The 23,666-nt window shown below is 32.9% G+C and overlaps 2 protein-coding genes across 2 annotated transcripts in view; one reads left to right on the forward strand and one right to left on the reverse strand.

Moving 5' to 3' along the window:
* LOC139521950 (mucin-19-like) overlaps positions 1-23,666 on the reverse strand; it is a 151,518-nt gene that overhangs the window by 52,780 nt on the left and 75,072 nt on the right. The window contains exons 48-71 of the mRNA XM_071315768.1: positions 22,786-23,000; positions 22,048-22,281; positions 21,322-21,573; positions 20,818-20,952; positions 19,721-20,044; positions 19,168-19,335; positions 18,614-18,724; positions 18,079-18,252; positions 15,753-15,968; positions 15,203-15,484; positions 14,583-14,822; positions 13,961-14,227; positions 13,152-13,439; positions 12,523-12,792; positions 11,854-12,063; positions 11,056-11,355; positions 10,610-10,765; positions 10,159-10,341; positions 9,762-9,923; positions 6,258-6,470; positions 4,195-4,374; positions 3,474-3,746; positions 3,097-3,231; positions 361-585 (exon numbers count right to left, since the gene is read on the reverse strand). Coding sequence (XP_071171869.1) covers positions 361-585; positions 3,097-3,231; positions 3,474-3,746; positions 4,195-4,374; positions 6,258-6,470; positions 9,762-9,923; positions 10,159-10,341; positions 10,610-10,765; positions 11,056-11,355; positions 11,854-12,063; positions 12,523-12,792; positions 13,152-13,439; positions 13,961-14,227; positions 14,583-14,822; positions 15,203-15,484; positions 15,753-15,968; positions 18,079-18,252; positions 18,614-18,724; positions 19,168-19,335; positions 19,721-20,044; positions 20,818-20,952; positions 21,322-21,573; positions 22,048-22,281; positions 22,786-23,000 — 5,213 coding nt within the window. The remainder of the gene's footprint in view (positions 1-360; positions 586-3,096; positions 3,232-3,473; positions 3,747-4,194; positions 4,375-6,257; positions 6,471-9,761; positions 9,924-10,158; positions 10,342-10,609; positions 10,766-11,055; positions 11,356-11,853; positions 12,064-12,522; positions 12,793-13,151; positions 13,440-13,960; positions 14,228-14,582; positions 14,823-15,202; positions 15,485-15,752; positions 15,969-18,078; positions 18,253-18,613; positions 18,725-19,167; positions 19,336-19,720; positions 20,045-20,817; positions 20,953-21,321; positions 21,574-22,047; positions 22,282-22,785; positions 23,001-23,666) is intronic.
* LOC139521953 (uncharacterized) lies at positions 7,070-8,361 on the forward strand. The gene has a single exon (XM_071315784.1). It carries the CDS (start codon positions 7,099-7,101, stop codon positions 8,359-8,361), a length of 1,263 nt encoding a protein of 420 aa, XP_071171885.1. The 5' UTR covers positions 7,070-7,098.

A 23,666-nucleotide genomic window follows, 5' to 3' on the forward strand; every position in this document is an offset into this window, starting at 1 on the left:
ATATAACTTATTTGACCCCAAAAAAAAGTATGGTATTTCACATATTCACACAGATATTTTTTTTATTTTTTTAATACAACTTATATTCATCTGTGTCCAGGTCCAAATTTGGAATGACAAAAAAACAAAAGGATAACAGACTTATATCAAGAATGTGTCCCCAGTACATGGATGCCCCACTTGCACTCTCATTTTCTATGTTCAGTGGGGTAAATATATCATAAGGAACATGTGCATTTGACTTAACTTCATCAAAAACTACCTCGACCAAAAACTTTAACCTGAAGCGGGACTAAAGAAGGACGAATGAACCGACAGGTCAGAAAACATAATGCCCATAAATGTGGCATAAAGACTTACCTATAGGACATGGAATGTAACCAGATCCAGTTCCTGGTGGGCAGTAGTTTCCTTGTGGACAAGGGTCAGCATGTGATCCTGCTGTACAATAGTAACCCTGTGGACAGCTCAGACAAGCTGCGGCTCCTTCATTCTCCATGTATGTAGAATCTGGACAAGCTGTAGGGGAACTTGATCCATTGGGACAGAAATTACCAATTGGACATATGTCTCCTGTTGTACTGTCTGTGTAAGTGAAAAATAAAAAGATAATAAAAACAGGTACAATCAAAATAAAGACAAATATTAAATTCTTAATAAAAATTTTAATAATCAGAATTTGAGTAGGTCCTAGTACACAGTTATTTCGTAGTGCATTTCCTTTAGACAATAAATGGAAATCAAAAAAATCCCACCTGCGCTTTCTCCATAATATTTTTACAGTGTGTTGTACTACTTTTGGAACAAATTATATCAAAATTATAGAAAACTTCATCAGCTCTAACTCAAAATATGAACAATTTTATGTGAAGGGGGGCTTGAAATCTTTTGACAGCTTCCGAAATGCTAATTTTTGACCTTTTTCAACTGGACCAAATCACTACTTTACATTATAATTCATGAATCAAATTTTTTTACAGTGTAATTTTATCCCCCTTCTTGCTACTTGAGGCATAAAACATAAATAAATAAATTTTGAAGGGGTATAAAAAAAATTGACAAGTAACACACTGTCCACAGTAGGGACTATATTCGTGGACAACGAAAATCAAGGGACGATAACTGTGTACTCGGACCTAATAGGATAGAAAAAATTGACCAATCTTAATAAAACTTGGTATGACCTAAGCTTAATAAACTATGAGACTGCTTACAAAGTTTCATGGCAATAGGATATATATTATAGACAGTATGATAAATTCTATATTCAACATTACGTGTAAAAATTTGATGTTAAAATTGAAAAATTTCAACTATCAACATTTGGGGATTTAAAAATCAAAATATTGCAAAAAAACACTTTTTAAATGCCTTAATATATAACATATCATGTATCAAAAGCATTAGAATACTCATTTAATTTATCAGACTTAGCATAATTATTCAAAAGTCAAATTTATATGAGCCTGTGCCTAAAAATGGAGGTTTTCCAATGAAGGGGAGCCTTACATGAAGATGTAATATTTTCCAGCAATTTTAAATTTGTGATGTTTTTTTGGTTATAAATAATCCTTACATATGTATTTATTGTACTTTAAATGGAAAGAAAAATTACAAATATCATATCATATTAGTTTAAAAGGGTCTTAGGCCAAGTAAGTCGGAAAATAGTTTAGGGTCAATTTAGGCTGTAGCACATATTTACATTTAAAAATGCATACTAAAGCTATAGGAAATAAAAATTTGTGTCTTATTCATCATTTCTATACTTAAGTTACATGATACAATAAATCTGAGCACAAAAGGACTCTTTAGTTCAACTTTTTGTGCAGACAGTATGGTCAAATGCAAAGATTTTTCAATTTTTAGTGAAAAACTTGCATGCAATTTTAGCCCAAACAGGCTTATATTTGAACCACTTGCTATCCTACAGAAGAAAAGAGAGATATTATGTGAAATGAGACAGGTACAAAAGACATTATAAAGTGCTTTTTATTAAAATTTAGTGAAATCTTCAATATGGACTTCAACTTTTATGTACCAAGCTCGTCACATTTAACTTGATCCAAACAGGGCGTTACCCCAGGGTCATTTATACAGCACATTTTGCACACATTATCTGAGATAATCTTCTTTTCTGTAGATTCAGAGTTCACAAATGAGTAATACAACTGGATTAAAGCATAGAAACACAAATATTAAAACATGAAAACATGTCAGATAGCAAGTTAGAATGCCACTTATGCATCAAAATTGAAAAAGCTTTGAAATGTTCAATTTCCCCATGTAATGCCAAAATGGGAAATTTTTGCAGATTTCTATCAAATAAAAGTTTAAATCCTTTAGTTTTATTCTTTTTGACAAATTGACACCATTAAATCATGCAGGGAAGTTGCCCAAGTACAGATTCTATATTTCATGATTTCACCTCTTAGGTCCGAGTACACAGCTATTTCGTAGTGCATTTCCTTTAGACAATAAATGGAAATCAAAAAAATCCCACCTGCGCTTTCTCCATAATATTTTTACAGTGTGTTGTACTACTTTTGGTACAAATTATATCAAAATTATAGAAAACTTCATCAGGTCTAACTCAAAATATGGACAATTTTATGTGAAGGGGGGGGCTTGAAATCTTTTGACAGCTTCCAAAATGCTAATTTTTGACCTTTTTTTAACTGGACCAAATCACTACTTTGCATTATAATTCATGAATCAAATTTTTTTTACAGTGTAATTTTATCCCCCTTCTTGCTACTTGAGGCATAAAACATAAATAAATAAATTTGGAAGGGGTATAAAAAAAATTGACAAGTAACACACTGTCCACAGTAGGGACTATATTCGTGGACAACGAAAATCAAGGGACGATAACTGTGTACTCGGACCAGTAATCCAATATTTGCTAATATTCTGAGCATTTCTGTAATACATTTTTTCTTATGCTATCAAATAATATACTAATATATTAGAAGAGGAAATCTATACAAATTGGTTTTATATAAAAATACATTTGATTTCTTTCTTTTCTTAAACAATTTAAAAGTGTCAACTTCCCCACCCACCCCAAAAAAAATATATCTGAACTGTACATACTTGTTGGATTTGGAACACTGGCTCCACCTGTACAGTAATATCCCTCCATACATTCTCCCGTTACAGTGTCGTTTCCTGCCTGCTCACAATAGAAGCCTGGTGTACAGGACAAACATTGGGCTAAAGTCGATGTTCCTAAAATAAAAATGAAAATTTGTTTTAAAAAATTTACGGTTCAGAAAAATTATAGCAACATACATTTTTTTTTTTTAAATCAATTTTCTCTATTAGCCCTTATAAAGAATACTAATCACTTAAAAATCAATACAAAACAAGTAAATAGAGCTCTTCAATATTATATAACAAATGCATATTGGGGCAAATTGTCAATACCGGTAAATAATATACTCAAATTCTCATTTGCCATAAATCCCTACCTTCAGATGGTTGGTATGTTCCTTTTGGACATTCAATAGGAGTTGGTGTTCCTTGTGGACAATAGTGCCCAACAGGGCATCTGTAACCATAGGACTGTGCCACTGGACTGGCCTCAGTAGATGCAAGCTCACAGTAATGACCAGCATTACATTCTCCAATTGGCTCCACCAGTCCAGCTGATGGGCAATAATAGCCAGGGGTGCAAGGGATACATTCATTGGCATACCGTAAACCAGTTCCATTGTTAAATGTTCCAAGTGGACAAGAATTTCCTAAAATTATAAGAACATAAAATTACAACTGAAACAAAATGAAATTTCTATGATAAAACTTTTTAATTTTCAAAATGATATTGAAAGCAGTCTAAATTTTTTCAATTAGTTCCTGTATACTTTAAATCATAAGTCTATAATCACTGAGGTGAATTTGAACACAGCTAGTGGCAAGATGTATTTGACTTCAATCTTAAATAAATAGAATTGCCTGTTCTTTTGCTGAAGATTGGTTGTTCTCCATGGGTACTTCAGTTTCATAGGTACTCTAATTAAACAGGCTGCCATGAAATAGCCAAGAGAGCTGAAAGAACTGTCAAAACATCAACAGTCAATCAATCATCCTGTGTACTGTCATATAGAGAACTTTTCCATTTTTTACAGAAGATGAAAAATACATAATTTGTATAAACATGTCATTTTTTGAGAGATCAAAGTTCTGTCTTACCAACAGATAATCCACCATCACAATACATTCCCTTGGGACATGATTCACCAGTGACTCCATCTGTTGGTTGTGAAGTATTGGCTGCATTGTAACACAGGAATCCAGGATCACAGTCACCTTGTACAGCAGACAATCCTGGGTCTTCACAATATTTACCTGCCTCACAGTCTCGGCATTCACCTGTTAATGACAAAAGTATCCATTTTTGATCATCTTTAAAGCATGCTCTTAGGATCATTTACAGAGAAAGCTGAAAAGCATCCTGTATATTAAAAAAAAATATTTCTATACATATTTCAATTCAGATTAATTTCTACATGAAAAGGTTTTAAGAAAATGAGGCATGGGTAAATGTATATTAGACCAGATGTGTCAAAGCAACACGAATGGCCCCGTCCCAAAAAGTTGAAAAATCTGCAATTTCAATATAAGCACATGTGGACACAAACATGATGGTAGTCTCACAAATCAAAAATCAGCTGAAAATCTGTGATTTTCAATAATTTATCAAAGTCCAAAGCCTGTAATTTCAGCGAAAATAAGCGGAGTGGAACGAAACTTAAACTTGACCACCTATAACTCATCATGGTTAACTCACATACCAAAAATTAGCCCAATTATTGAAGGTGTTTAGAAAAAAAGTCTGTATAACTGTGATTTTCAACAATTTCTCAAAGTCCAAAGCCCGTAATTTCGGCAAAAGTTAGTGGAGCAGAACGTAACTTAAACATGATCTGTAACTCATCATGGTTAACTCACATTCCAAAAATCATCCCAATATCTGAAAGCATTTAGAAAAAAGTCCGTATAACTGTGATTTTCAACAATTTCTTAAAGTAGTTTCGGCAAAAATTAGTGGAGCGGAACGAAATTTAAACTTGATCTGTAACTCATCATAGTTAACTCACATATAAAAAATCAGCCAAATATCTGAAGGCGTTTAGAAAAAAAGTCTGTATAACTGTGATTTTCAACAATTTCTCAAAGTCCAAAGCCTGTAATTTCAGCAAAAATTAGTGGAGCGGAACGAAACTTAAACTTGATCTGTAACTCATCATAGTTAACTCACACATAAAAAATCAGCCCATTATCTGAAGGCATTTAGAAAAAAAGTCCGTATAACTGTGATTTCCAACAATTTCTTAAAGTAGTTTCGGCAAAAATTAGTGGAGCAGAACGAAATTTAAACTTGATCTGTAACTCATCATAGTTAACTCACATATAAAAAATCAGTCAAATATCTGAAGGCGTTTAGAAAAAAAGTCTGTATAACTGTGATTTTCCACAATTTCTCAGTCCAAAGCCTGTAATTTCGACAAAAATTAGTGGAGCGGAACAAAACTTAAACTTGATCTGTTACTCATCATAGTTAACTCACATATAAAAAATCAGCCCATTATCTGAAGGCATTTAGAAAAAAAGTCTGTATAACTGTGATTTTCAACAATTTCTCAAAGTCCAAAGCCCGTAATTTCAGCAAAAATTAGTGGAGCGGAACGAAACATATACTTGATCTGTAACTCTTCATGGTTAACTCGCATACCAAAAATCAGCCCAATATCTGAAGGCGTTTAGTAAAAACTCTGTATAAGTGTTTGTTGCAGAATGACGGAAAGACGGAATTTGGGACAAGGGTAAGACTATATGGCACCGACAACTTCGTTGCTGGGCCATAATAAAATTCTTGAATAGCCTAAATAAGAAAGAATGATCATTTAGGTTTGCCATAAAGATGACAGCCATCAATTCCATGAAGCATTTCTATTCAAATTTATATGCTGTTTATCAAGGCTATTTACTCAAACAGAACATAATAAACAATACAATAAACAAACATGTTTTTACAGGTACTTGAATTTATGATTAGTCCTTAAACAATTGTTTACCTTTTTTCTTGATGTATTATAAAAGCAAAGTCCAAAGTTTTATTTCCACAATGACTTATTTTCACTTAAAAAAAAAAGCTCATAAAAAATTAGTTGGTTTCGATTTGCATTACTTTACTGATTTAAACACTCTTCCAACGAGATATTTTCATATTTCATAAATAAAAACTGTCTTACTAGCAGATGCCAACAACTGGATATCTCCATATTTCCCTGAAGGACAAGGGTTTTGATTGGCATATTCTGTTCCTGCAGGACAATAATGTCCTACTGGACACAACTGTGAAAGACTGATGATGCCAGTGATATTTCCTGTCTCCCAGGGATCACAGTAGAACCTTTCGTCACATGTTAAACAAGTAGGTCGTGTTGTAGCCCAGTTATAGTATCCTAGAAAGTAATAAAATAATATTCAAATGGTTATCTTTTTGATCATTTAAGGAAAAATTGAAATACAATGATTCATTGATGCATCATCTTGATCTGCCTACTGTAAACTAACTTATTTTCGTTTGCGGATACTTGATTTTGTGTTTAGCCTGTACTAGCCCATTTCGCAGCAATTTAATTTTGCGATTTTTTAATTTGATTGATGTAGTTAAATGACGAAAGATATACATATTTGTGATGATTTATATTTCATGTTATTTTTCTACTCCCGAAAACACGAAAATAAGTTGGTATACAGTATTATACTTTCAATCACATTATTCTTAAAAAATAAATTTTCATTTTATTAAACTGGTGATATAGACGATTTCCCATGAGAGAACAGCCAGGTGGCGCTGTCCAAGGTCATTGCGGTCACGTTGTTGTCCGAGGTCGTACGTGCAATCTTATGAGCTTGATTAGTTTTTCGACATTTTTATCCGTTTTATATTTTTGTTGGACTTATTGTTTTTTCTCTTTATTGATTAACAATTTTGATTGATGGATATTCCGTAATTTTTGTGTGATGGTTTAAAAATCGTGTGGATTTAATAGATTAACACTGCTATTGACCAAAGTGGTCATCAAAATGGCGGATAGTAATATTGGTAATTCGACGTCCGAAAGGAACAATTTTGCCGAAATGGTGAAACGTCGAACGAAAGAGATATACAAAATAAAATCAGGAAAGGTTTCTGAAACAGTGGGAAACCACGATACCGATATGAACAATAGAAGTATAAATATAAGTTCGGATGCAATGCGCATGCCCGGGGGAAGTGGTATTCTACGCATGTCCGGGAACCCGGAAAGCGAAAGTGAAACTAACGAGAATGAAAACAATAACAGTCCAACAATGAAGGACATGATGAACAAGTTCTCTAGTATGGAAAAGTCCCAAACAGAGATAATGGCTAATTTAGCCGTGAACATTTTGCAATTGCAAGACAAAGTTAGTGGAAAAGAGTTGAATAAAACTAAAACTCATTCACAAAAAGAGTCCGATAGGACAGTAACTGTTAGTGTCAGTGACATTCCTGAATTGTCAGACATATCAGATGATGATATGGAGTCTGAAGAGGAACAAGATGACCAAGATGTTGGTTGTTCTCTTGATCAAATGTTGGATGAGGTAGACGAAGACTTCTTTCTAGAGTTAGAGAAAGAGTACCAAGAGGACAAAAAGTTTGGTCCTGAGATAGATAGTGCTATGGCAAAACTTGCTGAAACAGCAATAGAGAAACCGTTGAAAGACGAGGAGTATCAAAAGTTAGCAGACAAGTATTTGGTGCCTGAAAATTGCAAAAAGATAAAGGTACCTCTGGTAAACAGAGAATTATGGAAGGTGCTAAAAACCAAACGAGAAGGAGATGTGGCGATGCAAAAGGTGACTCAGACATGTAGTTCAGCATTAGTCATGGTACTCAAGGCTTTGAATATTATTAAGACAAAAGGGGACATGAGTGAAACCAAACCAATATTCAAAGACTTGTTTAAAGTTTTAACTCATGGGATATGTACGGCAAACAGGAAAAGAAAGCAGATGATAAGGCCGATAGTCCCAGGAAAATACAGGAAATTGTGTGAACTAGACACACCTGTTACAGAGTTTTTATTCGGTGACAACCTGGATGAAAAAGTGGACAAATTGGACAAAGATGACAAAAGGTCAGACAAGTTATCTATGGAATCAGGAGGTGTTTTTTTAGGCAAAAGAAAGCACAATTGGTCAAAGGACAGTCATTGGGGTCCAGCAAAAGACAAAAACTGGCCAAAAGACAAATTCTGGCCAAAGGACAAATTCTGGGCAAAAAACAAAAAGAAACTGAAGAAACCAAAGACTATGCATTAAATGAATCTGTAAGTACTTGTATGTTCAAGTTTTACAATACTCCAGATAATTTTATTGGAGGACAGATTTCAGTATTCATTCAAAACTGGGATTTACTAACTTTGGATAAATGGATAAGAAATGTTTTAACTGGTTATACTATTGAACTAGACAATATACCATTTCAAATAACTATTCCCAAAACAATTGAATTTAATGAACACGAAAGTGATTTAATTCAGAAAGAGATTGAAAAGTTTTTAAGGAAAGACATTATTGAAAAAGTGTCAAATACATGTAATGATACTCATGGATATTATTCTAACATTTTCATTAGACCAAAAAAGGATGGTAGTGTTAGAGTAATTTTAAATCTCAAATCTTTCAATGATAATGTTGTCAAAAAACATTTCAAAATGGAAACTCTGCATACTGCTATTAACAACATTAAATTAAACCAATTTATGGCTTCAGTTGACTTGAAAGATGCGTATTATAGTGTACCAATACAAGAAAGTGATAAAAAATATTTAAGATTTAGATGGAAAAATGATCACTACCAATTCAAAGTACTTCCACAAGGGTTATCGAGCAGCCCAAGGGTTTTTACCAAATTGTTAAAACCTGTTTATGGAAAGTTATGTGAAATGGGACATGTCAATGTGCCTTATATTGATGACAGTTTGTTATTGGGTGATACATATCATGAGTGTTTGAAAAATATTGAAGATACTGTTACTTTACTAGATGGATTAGGATTCACAATTCATCCTGAAAAATCAGTATTTTTACCTACTCAAGAAATTGTTTTTCTAGGGTTCATTATAAACACATTAAATATGACTTTACAGTTAACTTCTGAAAGGAAAAAGAGTTTAATAGAACAATGTAAACTGCTTCTCTATCAAAAGAAAGTAACAATTAGAGATTTAGCACGAGTAATAGGAAAAATGGTAGCTAGTGAACCAGGGGTGAAATATGCTCCTTTGTATTTCAAGGATTTAGAACATTTTAAAGATAAGTCCTTGAAAGGTAATCAAGGAAATTTTGATGCGATTATTGAGTTGGATATTAGAAGTAAGGAATTACTTCATTGGTGGATTGATAATATTACGTCCAGCTGCAAGTCGATGACTATTTCACAACCATCAGTTATTTTTTATAGTGATGCTAGTAAGACTGGATGGGGTGGTTTTAATAAAACCTACCAATTGACTGATAATGGGTTTTGGACTCATGATGAAATTTTGGAACATATCAATTTTTTAGAATTGAAAGCAGCTTTATTAACATTGCAATCTTTAGGACATATGCTTCATGATACACATATTCTTAAAAAATAAATTTTCATTTGCATTTCCTTTACAGACTTAGATTTTCTTTGCAAAAATAAAATTGATACTGAAAAAAAGGCTATTTACCTCTCTCACAAATAATGGGTTGTGGACTTCCTTGAGGACAATATGATCCAGCTGGACATTCATATGATGTTGGACTGGCTGTAGTTTGTCCCTCTGGACAGTAGTAGCCACCACTACATTCTCCTTGTTCTTTTGTCATACCTAGGGCATCACAGTAGTATCCTATAAAGTAAAGATATGGGGTATACAACCAGCATACAATACAAAAACATCAAAAAAAGATGTATAGATGGTCTTCAGCAAGTGTTACAAATACATATCAAGCTCTACAATTACTCTTTAGGGACATATTATTTTTGTACATAATAAACCTTAGATTTAGAAAATTACAAGTAAAAGTTTTTCCTTTTTTTTTAACTTCTTGAGGATCAGGTATTTCATTTCATGATGGTCATACCTGGTGTACATGGTTTACAATCTGTTACATTTGTATTTCCTGTAGAGTTGGAGAAAGTTCCGATTGGACAGGCCGTAAATGTTGCTGATCCTTCTGGACAGTAATAACCTGCTGGACACTCGAAAGCTGAAGGATTGGCCTCAGTCTGACCAGGTGGACAATAGTAGCCAGCATCACATAAACCTGTTAAATCCCCAAAAATAGTTCTTATTCATGTTAACTCATTTATGATTTGTGAAATATAGTGAGGAATCAAACAGACCTTTTATTCTTTTACCAAATTTTATTGTTAATCACAGTCTTGAGCAAAATAAATTCTATCCTAGTTTTTTCAATCAAATTTGAGCACTGGCCAATTCAATGTTATGAATTTTAGCTATTGCAAAACAAAAACTCTCTAAGGAAAACAATTAAAACAAAAACAAATCAATAAGAATTCAAATGAATATACCTTTAGGTGTAGAAAGTTCATAATCATCACAATACCATCCTGATGTACAGTCAATGGGGGCAGCTGATCCCTCTGGGCAGTAGCTTCCTGGCTGACATTTGCCTCCTGTGTAATTAAAGACTGGACATGTACACACATCTATATGTGTATAATTACCTGAAAATAAAAACATACCTGGCATTAAAATTCAAATAATTCATGTCACAATATTCAGCAATAAATGTATATTGATGGATTCATTTCAGTAACATATTAAACAAAATAGAAATTGTTTTCAGTAGGTTCGTATTTTAAGGAACAAACTCAACTTGGCTCTATCCCTTAAAATTAACTTGAGTTGTGTAAAGAAATATGGTCATCCAAATACTTCTCAGACCTCTTTTGATATAAACAGAAGTACTGTAATGTAAAATTTTCTGATCACCCTAAAAAAATGATTGACTTACCAAGAATAATGGGTTGAGCTTGTGAAGCGCCACCTGTACAGAACCATCCATCACTACAATTAGCAGTGGGTTGACTGTTACCCTGATTCTCACAATACATTCCTGGTGTACACAGCAGACATGAGGATACAGACTGTTGGGTAGTCAATGGGTTGTATGTTCCTGCCAGACATGGGTATTCAGTACTGTACTGGGTTCCTGCTGGACAATAGTAACCAACAGGACAAGGGAAGCTGTAGGCATCTGTTGTATTTTCTACACAATAATAACCACTTGGACATTGGTCACATGAAGCTTTACCTAAAATAAAAGTTTTTAGATGGATATAAACATTTGTTTGTATTATTTACAACTAGAAAACACATATATAAACATCAATTTTATTTAGGACTATTTCAGAAAAAAATGTATGGGGGGGGGGGGGGGGGGGGTTGGAAGGCACTTTTTGTCAGCATCCGCCACGCAGACAGTTGTAATTGAGACTTATAGTGCATTATAGTGTGAAAAGTTGCTCTTATACCCATTACCCATGTATTATTACTATAATGTGCATTCCAACCCCCCTATACATTTTTTTCTGGAATAGCCCTTATATAAACAAAAAAAGAAAAGAAACTAGAATCACAATAAAGTAATAGCAAGATATTGGGATAAAAAAAAGGTCATTTCCTTGACTTCTCTGTGCTATAAAATTAAACTCTATTTTGCAATGTTTTTAGAAATAAAATCACCTTAACAATATTTGAAACATCAATGCCCTGTTTGATGAATCCAAAATATAAATATAGAATAGCTTACTAGTAGTAAGTGCATATGTTCCAGCAGTACATGGCAGTGGTATGGCAGATCCTTTGGGACAGTAATGGCCTGTTGGACACTCCGCTCCTGTTCCTTTGTTTGGTGAACTATCAGTGGGTGTAGATGTATCCACACCTGATGTACAATAGTGTCCAGCCAGACATTCACCATCCACATTTGGTGAGCCAGGGGTTCCACAGAAATTACCACCTATACAAGGTAAAATATTTTATTACAAAAACTTATTTTATATTTTTTTAGTTTATTTCTCAAAGGTTTTTTGGTGTTTAGATAAAAGAAGATGTGGTATAAGTGCTAATGAGACAACTCTACATTCAAAACACAATTTCTAAGTACGGTAAACCATTATAGGTCAAAGTACAGTCTTCAATTTGTTTACTTACATTAACTCTAATATCATATTTATAACTTATATAATATATATGTCTTGTCATCACTTGATTTCTTTCTGATAGATTTGAAGCAAAAAGATTCAATTCCTTTTCTTCTGTTTTTACTTTTTATCCGTACATACAACTATTATTAATTAAAGTAGCCCTCATTAGAAAGTCTTTATAATAATTCACTGCCCAAGACCACCATAAACGTTCAGGCACAAATAGCAACATAACAAGTCATAAACAATATCATTTAAATATATAATTTTACCTGTACAAGGTGTACATTCACTCTCCTGTATCAATCCAGTTGTGTTACCAAAAGATCCAGTAGGACAAGGTTGTAGATCTGCTCCTGTTCCTGTAGGACAATAATAGCCCTGAGTACAGATATCAGCCCTATCACGATTTACACAATAATACCCAGCAGGGCAGGTGTAACATGCTGATGCTCCTGTATGGTTCATGTATGTTCCATTACCACATGGGGTTGGCATGGAGGACCCTACTTCACAGTAGTAACCTTCTGGACAAATATCTCCTACAATATACATCAAAAGTGGTAAAAAACTATAATTATTGAGCATGAATTTACAATTTATCAAAATTTTCATTATAGTTGTTGTATTTTCGTTATTTTACTCAGAGTAAGTAATAAATGCAATGGGAAAGAATTTTTCTCTTTATAAACATAGATATCATTGTTACTGTCACTCAAAGGAAAGGGGTAATCAAAACTATTAAAAAAGATGTACTTATGAAAAACCGATATGAAACGATAATGTGGGACTTGGTTTACTATTCATTATCTAATATAATAAGAACCGTAATCATAAAATTGCGAAAACTAAGGTATTAGTTTGAGTTTTAAAAATATATTCCTTTTGGTCATATACATACCTGTTGTCCCATCAGTTGGTGCTGAAATGTTGGCTCTGAGTGTACAATAATATCCAGCATCACACATATTTGTAACAACAGTTTTCCCAGTTGTCTCACAATAATACCCAGGACTACAATGGATACAGTCATCTTCCATTCCCATACCAGTCTCGTTCAGGAAGGTACCAGATGGACAGGGAACTGGAGTGGATGTTCCCTCTGGACAGTAGTTTCCAGCTGGACAATAATCTCCAAAGGTTTTATTGACTGGTGCTATTTCTTCTGATCCTAAAGTGCAGTAATGTCCTGAAACACAAAATCAAATTCTTGTAAGATTGATATATCTCTGCATAATTTTATGTAACTAGGTCTTGTTTATTTCACTGTGTTTTTAATTCAAAGTTTAACAACATATCTATTGCCATAAATTTGAAATTTGGTATCTGAGGTTTAGATATTTTCAACTGGTTTAAGATAATCCATTAACAAATTAACATTAAGGTTAATGTCAAAGTTTTGTAGATTTGGTTGGTATAGGTGAACTTCAAAATTAAACGTTTAATGAAGCTCAAATTTCCTACAAGCTTATATGCAAACTCAGCAAAATCGAATATCCACAAAAAGTACAATTTTCCTCAATCCATCAATAATTGGTATCCATGAAAATCCACAGTATATCATTTGAATTATGATCAGTTTGTCCCTGTGTGTGTAGAGCAGCTGTTTTTAACTCCTACACAACTTGGTTACATATTTTTAAAAATAGATATGTACATTAATACATATTTATATATAAAAATAAATATAATTGTAATGTAACTGGTTACCTGCTGAGCAGAGTCCACTTTCTGCTGTTAGTCCTGTAGTTCCACAATAATATGCTGGTGTACAGTCAGTACAAGTAGTGCTGTTAGTCAGTCCTAGTGTGTTACTGAATGTTCCCCTTGGACATCCCACACCTGTGATACTACCTGCCTCGCAGTACCGGCCTGCAGGACAGATATTACCTGTAGTACCATCAGTGGGTGTGGCCAACTCTGCTGACAAGGTACAGAAATAGCCTGGGGCACACACATCAGTTGGTTGGGTGTTACCTGTAGGTATAGTAGAATAGCCATCATGATTAACTGAAAACTAAAACTTCCACAAGGAAGAAAATTTATCAAATCAAAATTTATAAAACATCGTCCAATTATCATTTTTTTTTAATACAAATGCCTGACAATTATGTCATTAAAGACTGATTTTCATGTCAACTTTAAAACTGCTATATTTTCATACACTGCTCCTGTGATTCATTACAGAAATATTTTTACAAGAAAAAACATTTGGGTATAACTATCAAACAACTTTTGTTGAAAGATTTTTTGTAAAATACTGTTCTTATTTTTAAGTAATATGTTTTACTTTCACCCTTCATCCCCAAGTGTCACATGATAACAACTGTACCTTCTCCGCTGCAGTAATATCCAGGATCACATGGGGTACATTGTGTGTAGTTGTTCAGACTGGTCTTGTTACTGTAGGTTCCAGCAGGACATAAGAACTCCTTCTCTTCCTTGGTACCCTCAGGACAGTATGATCCTCCTGGACAAGGGGTGGGGACAGACACACCTCTATAACTCCTGTATCTGTTTGTGTAGTTTCCACTTGTTGTTACGTTGGCAGCATCTAACACTTCATAATCACCTGTAAAAATCAATTATACATTATACCCAGATCTTTATAAGTATCATAACATAAAACTGCAAACTCACAAACATAAAACTAACTAAAGAAAAATCAGCTATTAATTTGAATTGAACTTAATGTCTTCTAGGGGCTCTTCATGACAAAGACTACTGTAGAGAAGGTTTTGGATGGAGTTTTTAATTTCCCAAATCCTATTCTATTTCAACAGAAAATAAAATTGAAACTGCATGTATATTTGTTAGCCATTATTAAATCATAACTATCTCAACTATCAAGTCTTGCACGGATATTTCACTATAAATAAAGTATTATTGGTTCCCTGTATAGGTAAACTGTCTACATGTACAAATCTCTATCATAACTGATTTTATACTGACCGAAAGCTTTACAGTAAGATCCAGCAGGACAAATATCACATGTGCTCTGTTTCCAATGTGGCTGATAATATCCAGATGGACAGCCAGTCTCGTTGTGGCTTCCTATTTCACAGAAATGGCCTGGACTACAACCATATGTGGTAGGCTGAGGAGATTCTTGACCCTCTGGACAGTAATATCCAGCATGACAATCCCCTGTTGGTGTGGGCAGTCCATATTGTTGACAGTATTGACCAGCTGTGCATGGTAAACAGTCCGAAATATTCACATTTCCTAAGCGATCTGAAAAAAATCAAGCAAAATATTTAAGTTGATGCAATCACATGTTCACTGTAAACTACTTTTTTAAAGTAGTTTAACATACTATGGGAACGAAAGACAGACCAAAGAATGGATATAGACAGGTAAACATAATGCCCATAACATTGTAGAATAAAATTATAACATCCAAGCATTTTTCAAACCATAAAAGCTATTGGTAAATTTTTCAATACTCTTTTCACCTTCAAAATCTTTTTTTTTTTCTAAACTCTCTTCTGGGTTAAATTACCTGAGTAAGTTCCTGGAGCACATGCTTCCTGTACAGTGGTGCCCTCTGGACAATAATATCCCATGTCACATTGTGCTGGGTTAGGTATACTAGCAGTACCATTACAGAAATATCCAGCTGTACATAAACCTGTGGGTGTGTCTAATCCTGATGTCTCACAATACTGTCCTAATGTACAGGTCAGTGGCTTGTCTGTTCCAGCTGGACAATAATATCCTGAGAAAAAAAAATTCAAAATGTTTTTGACGGTTGATTCTTTAGAAGAGGAATGATGGCATTGAAGAGAACAGTAGCATAAATTTATCATTTTCTTAATAATGGTTTAATAATTATCTCTTTCAAACTTGCTATTATTAGTAAGTCCAAACATTTTACAAATTAAAATATTCAAATTGTGCAATCTAGTATGAAGCAGGACATTTTTTTTTCTTTTAAGTGATATAACTGTAGCTAGGAATTTTTTTTCTCTTGCTTCATTTCAGCAATCAAAGGTTTTTGAAGCTACCTTTTTTAAGCATCACATTATTTTGTTTTAAAGAAAATCCACCATACATAATATTTCAAAACAGCTTGATATTACAGTGAGTTGACTGTTAGTGTTGCTCTCCACCAATTGCAACTCATTCAAAATTTTGACCAAATTGCAATTTGTTTTATTAAACCAAATTGTTCAACTGGTCAGAAAATTGAACAAATTGCTCAGTCAAAATGTGAAAGTGCAAGGTGATAAAATAAAAAATACTTACAACATATATTGCAATTTTACACATATTTTACTGAATATGAAATGTTTTAATTCATATAATGTCTGATTCTTATAAATACTAGAACACACCCGTTATATCGCAGGTCCCTGACTGAAGTATATAACTATGCGCAAGCCTTATTTTAGTATTAGTATTGTCATTTGATAAAGTCATGTCGATTATAAGATACACAGTTTCCTCCGCTTTCAAATCTTTCTGTTTGAACCCGTCGAACTGGAACTTATCAATTATTGATAATATTAATTATTTGGAAAACAAAAGGTCCTGGAATGGAGTACTTTTTAATCAACAGCATTGTCCTATATTAGTCATAAATAAAGTTGAATTCTTTGATTCGCTGTTTTACATCATTCCCGCTAACAAATTGAAAACTGTACCTATATGCCTTATTTTAGTCCAGATCTTTAGTATTCGTATTGTTATCTTAGAAAGTCTAACTGATTAAAATACTACAATAGGTAACAATTTGACAATTAAGTAGTGCCAACCCTGTGATTATGACCCGTGTAATACTATATAACATATTAATCCTGAATACACCGTTTGGTGGTGCGCCTGTCAGATGCGGAATGTACAGATAAGGTAATCGGTAACAGGTGAATATACTATTGGTATCGGTATCGGACTCGACCCGGAACTTCTTAATCATTGGCAATATTAATTACGTGGAAAACAAAAGGGCCTGGAGTGGTGTAATTTTTAATCTACACCTTTGTACTATATTAGTTATATATAAAGTTGAATTTTTTTATTTGTCGTTTTTACGTGATGACGGCTGACAAATTGGACCTCGTAATTTTAGTATAATAGATAGAATTCTTTTAGAAAGAAAACTATATGAAAGCTTAGTTTGGACAATTTAATAGCAATTCAAAAAAGTATTCTATATTTATAAGAATCAGACATTATGTGAATTAAAACATTTCATATTCAGTAAAATATGTGTAAAATTGCAATATATGTTTGTAGGAAGTTTCCATGGGGGAGATAATAACTTTTCTTTCAAAAAGTCTTTATTCAAAAGAATAATATTTTAGGTTATCTCCCCTGAAAATTTATCAATAGCATATTGTTATTTCACACATATTTTACTGAATTTATGATGTTTTATTTAAAATGATATCTGATTCTTATAAATATAGAATACTTTTAGAAAGAAAAACTATATGAAAGCTTAGTTTGGACAATTTAATAGCAATTCAAAATAAACAGTTCCCCTTCAGCATGGAAATGAATATAATATAACTATTCAAACTGATAAACTAATTTTGTCAAAACATCATTAAAGTGGAGTTAAAGTCTTATAGGATTGTAAGTATGTTTTACTTTATCACCTTGCACTTTCGTGACTTGGCTGTGGTTTTCTACAGCAGTTGGTTCAAATTTCTGACCAGTTGAACAATTTGATTTTAAAAAACAAATTGCAATTTGGTCAAAATTTTGAATGTGTTGCAATTGGTGGAGAGCAACACTAACAGTCAACTCACTGTAAAAGCCTTTCAAGCTGTTTTTTTTTTAAATTGGCAAAAGAGAATGGTTATAAATAATACTGTTCTAACCTGGATCACAGACACCTCCTGTTTCATTCAATGAGTAGATAGGACATGACAATGCACTTGTAGAGTTGACATATGTTGTGGGTTTGTCACTGTAAGCACCTCCAGAACAGTACCAGCCAGCAGCACATGTTCCTGTTGGTACAGCCAAAGCATCTCCAGCACAGTACATACCAGCTAAAAATAAACACAATCAGGAATATGAGTACTATTTATTAAAAATTTTGGTGCATGATATTTTGGTATTGATTTTCAACCTGATAAATAAATTAATCGCAAATGAATAAGCATAATTGGTGAAAAAAATGAAAATCAAATAAAGAAAATATTTTGAACTAAGATGAAACATTTTTCTTTAAATCATAAGCAATATCATAAATAAACCTAATGAAGTATTTACAATTGCATTATGTTTTCAAGATATATACCATACAAATTCTAATTAATATAATTTAGATTTCTTATTTTAAATTTAAATTTCATTTTTAAATTTTTGACCGTCTGCTTCAGATGGACTGAATTCAATGTTTATACATACCTGTACAGGGGAGACAATCAAACTGGTCATCTGCTCCAGTCCTGTTATTGTAAGTTCCTGCTGGACACTCATATTGTAGTGACCATTCTGTGCCAGATGGACAATAGGCACCTTAAAAAAGAAAATTTGTATCATTTAATAAACAAATGTAATGTGAAAACCTTTGAACTTCATGGTTGAATTAGATATATATAACTGAATCTGATATCCTTATATACCCTTTTTTACATTCTTTTTTTTATTAGTTATTCATTTACTTATTTCAATCACAACATGCCTTTCTAACAGATTACTTCACATAGAATGTCCCTGAAAGACCAGTAATTTGCATACATATTGATGAACATTTTTTTATAAGTAATTATATTTCACCTTTCTGTAATTATACTTTAAAGTTGAACAATGAAGTGTAATTTATCTGATATTGAAATAATTAATTGTATTTTCCTCCATCATACATTTGAAACAATTCTTAAGATCTATCTCAACCTTTCACAAAGATAAAGCTGCCAACATGCCAAAAAATCTCACTAAAACAAGATTATCTCCCTTACCTGTAGGGCATGGTGTTGACAGATAGGTTGTTGAATTAGCTAGACAATAATATCCTTGTACACATGTCTTACAAGAGGACTGATGAGTCAGATCTTGGTAAGTTCCAGCAGCACAACCGATGGGATCAGTTGTATTCTGTGGGCAGTAATGACCTTCAGGACAACCTCCTGTAAACATAAGTAACATAGTGACAATGTAATAATTTTAAGTATGAAGATGTTATAACATTTTTACAATACCAGATTTGACGCTGTATATATGATTGAAATCTGATGTCTTTGGGACATATGGCTGTCATTGGACTTGAACAAATAAAAACATTTAATCTGTAAATTTAATCAACATTTTTTTTCAAATGGTCATAAAAAGATTCAAGTTTAAACAATTTTTGTTGAAGATCTTGAGAAAACTTTTCTATTTTGGTGCTTCTTTGATACATTTTTCACATCAATAAAGGAATAATTCTTCAAAATTCCCAAATTAACATATTTCAGCATACAGGAAGTAAAAAATTTGACAATCTATTCACTGTTTTTCAAATTAGTACATTACCTCCAAATCCTGTATTATTATTATTAGGAGCAGCTGTGTTTACTCCATTCTGACAGTAGTAACCTGGTGCACATGGACCCGCCACAGCATATAGTCCAGGTATATCACAATAATATCCACCGTCACACTGTGTACATTCAGAATCGGCTAACAACATTTCTGTCGGATTGTATGTTCCTGATGGACACAGCTGCTGATCGAATCCAGTACCACCAGGGCAGTATCGACCAACAGGACATGGATCTGCTCTCACTTTGTTGACACAATAATATCTTGCAGGACAAGTGTCACAAACACTAGCCTGTGTATGGTTCATGTAGGTTCCTAAAATCAAATAACAATTTTAACCTCTATTCATAGCTGAAATATCATGCAAGTATAGCAGCAAAGGGGAAAGTGCAACTACAGTGTAACCTGCCTTATCTGAAATCTGAGTATTCCAAAATCCTGTTTTAACCGACACATTTTTCTGGTCCCAAAATATGCCTTTCCTTGCAGAAATATCTGAGTATTCAGTCACCCTGCCTATTCCAACAACATTTTTTTTTTCTGGTCCCCCATTATGTTGGATTACACAGGTTCCACTGTATCTAAAAAAATATTTTTTAAACCTTAGATACTGCAATATCCCATCATAATTTCTTTATATTTGATCCATATCATTACACTTAATCCTAAAAGCTAAATGCTAAACAGAGAACAAGCAGAGTTTTGGTTTGACCAAGTAAGAGATCAATATAAAAAAGAAGATGTGGTATGATTGCCAATGAGACAACTATCCACAAGAGACCAAAATGACACAGACATTAACAACTATAGGTCACCATCAAACCTGCAACTTCCCACACTAAAAGAGGCTCTTGAAGAAAATTAAATTCAAAACTTGAAACTTATTTCAAGAATTATTATTTTATCTTATTTTAACATTCTTTTAATTAGGATAAATATCCAAACATCAAAATAAAAGTTATGAATAATTTCAGGGTAAATTTCTAATAGTTCTTCCTATCTAATTAAACTAGGTAAACATTACAAATTTCAAATAAAAATCAATCAATTGAAGAAAGTACTATTACATTGTACTACAGAAGTCTTACCATCGGGACAATCTTTAGGATAATCTGTTCCAACTGGGCAGTATGTTCCTGATGGACATACATCTCCTGTTACTCCATCAGTTGGGGCACTTGTGTTTGCAGCTCCAGAACAATAAAATCCTTGGTCACAATCAGCTATAAATAAAAAAAAAAATCATAGCTAGTTATTAGATCTTAGATGATTATTGATGATATAAAAATTTACAAATTAAATAAAAATACAATAATTCATTATAATATGAAGCTAAATTATTTTTGACTCTATCACGACCTCTACAGGTACTTTAAATTTTCATCATTTGCAAGCTTTTTTTCCATTTTTAAATAGCAAGTAATTCCTTGTTTTTTAATCTGTATAATACTAACTTAAAAAAGTATAATGAGGTTTTCATAGAAATTTTATAGAGAAATACATGCATGGTTTTCTATTATCAGCTTTTGCATCTGTAAAAATATTCAGCATGCTGTTTTAATAATCAATAGAATTAAAAACTTTATAAATACCTGTAACATTTGTTAATCCTTCTGTTTCACAATATTTCCCTGGTGAGCAGTCAATACAATCTCCAACTGCTGATCTGCCTGTGTCAGCAAGGAATGTTCCTCTTGGGCAAGGGACGGGATCCCCTGTGCCTGTTGGACAGTAGTGGCCGGCAGTACAATAATCTCCATAAGTCTGACTAATAGGGCTTTGGTCAATGGTTCCCTCTAGACAATAATGGCCAGCATTACAATCTCCAGCAGGGGATGTCAAACCTACAGGACAAAAATATAAAATACAGGTTTACTATAAAAAGGAAATAAATGTACTATCTCTATGGTTGTAAATTTGTTAATTTGAAAATATTAATCAACAACAAACTTTATTTTTAATGAAAACATAGCTATTTGATGATAACATATATATTATTATTTATAAAAATAAAATTAATTGATCTATTATTATTTAGCCTTTTGTCATTAACTTTTAATCCCAAGTTAACAAAATATTACTAAAAAAAGTCAATTCAAAATAAAAATGATGAAAATTTAATCTTACTATATTTTCATCATTTTTTCATCCTGAATGATGAAAACATTTCGGTAAGTAGTTTAAATGAATACTATAATTTAATTATAACAAAAATTATGAAGGCTCTCCCTTATAAACCAAAGTCTTATTACATATTTTATCACATCTTCAACAAGAATTTCTTGGTGTTTTTTTTTATCATATGACTAACGAATTACCTTCAACATTGCAATATTTTCCTGGAGTACATTTCTCACATGAGGAGCTGTTGTGTAGACCTTCTGTATTACTAAACGTTCCTAATGGACATTTGGTGCCTTGTCCTGAACCTGCAGGACAGTAATGACCAACTGGACATATAAAACCAGTCACACCATCTACTGGTGATGAGCTGTTAGACCCGCCAACACATACATAACCAGCATCACATAGGTCAGTTGGCTCTGTCAATCCTGGAAGATATAAAGTGTTTATTTTACAGTTCTATAATATCCAACAATTTCTTTCAGCATTCTACCAAAATGACAAATTAGGTCATAATAACACAAACTGTTTATTTCGAAACAAAATAGGGTAAGATTTCCTTGAAATGTTGTAGAATGTTTGCTTGCAAAAACCAAGTACAGAAAAGTTGTTCTATGAATGAATTTACTTAACATCTCTAATGTTATAACATTGAAAAATTCAATTTCAAACCATGAAATTGCCAAATATAAATGGATGGATATCTCAAAATCATGACCTTTTATAGCCGACTACAAGGTTTGGGTTTTTCTCATAGTCGAAGGCAGTACAGTGAACTAAAACTGCTTTAATCTTCTTCATTTGAACTTTGGATTTTAGTCTCATTAGCAATCATCTCCTATTTTTATATTACGTTTATATTTTATATAAGATTATCGTAACTTTTTGAAGTACAGAGAAATGCATTCTTGCATCAACTTATATAAACCTACCATAACTAGCACAATAAGACCCTGCAGTACAGGCCAAACATTGGTTTTCCATTTCTAGATTTGTGATGTTATTAAAAGTTCCAGGTGGGCATGGGTAGGTATACTGACTGGTTGTGTTGACTGGGCAATAGTATCCCTTGGGGCAGTCTGATGGTGTTATTACCCCTGTACTGTTCACACCTAGATCAGCAGCTGCTTCAACAGGGTCACAGTATCTGAAGGTAAATAAAAAGCATGCATTATAAATATTACATATTGCAATTCCTATCCCTTTCCCTTTTCCACCCTTTTTACAATGCAAAGTAGGAAAGGAAAATAAACCTGACAATAACATACTTATACCTGCTTCCACGTATGATCTCTGGTGGATGTAAATATAACAGAATTTGATGAGACTGTCATCAAAGTGAGAGGGTTAGCGCTATAAAACAAGGTTTAATCCACCATTTTCTACATTTGAAAATCCCTATACCAAGTCAGGAATATGACAGTTCTTGTCCATTTGTTTTTGATGCGTTTTGTTATTTGATTTTGCCATGTGATTATGGACTATCCAAATTGATTTTCCTCCAAGTGCAGTATTTTTGTGATTTTACTTTTTTCTTATTGGCAATCATACCATACTACCTTATTTTTCTAATATCTTACAGTTAAAATGTGTCTTCAGTGTAATAATATCCCTACTTTAGGACCCCAAAAAATAATAAAGAAATATATACAAAAATGATAAAGAAAAGAGAAAATTTGGTGCTAAAATATGTAGAACAGAGAATAATGGACAAAATAAATAATGAATATGGAAAATAGCCTAAAAATACAGAAGTCAAGGACCCCCATACAGGTGCTCACATACAATACTGTCCCTCCAACATTTCAGATTC

This window comes from Mytilus edulis, chromosome 4 (assembly GCF_963676685.1).
Source record: "Mytilus edulis chromosome 4, xbMytEdul2.2, whole genome shotgun sequence".
Lineage (NCBI taxonomy): Eukaryota > Metazoa > Mollusca > Bivalvia > Mytilida > Mytilidae > Mytilus > Mytilus edulis.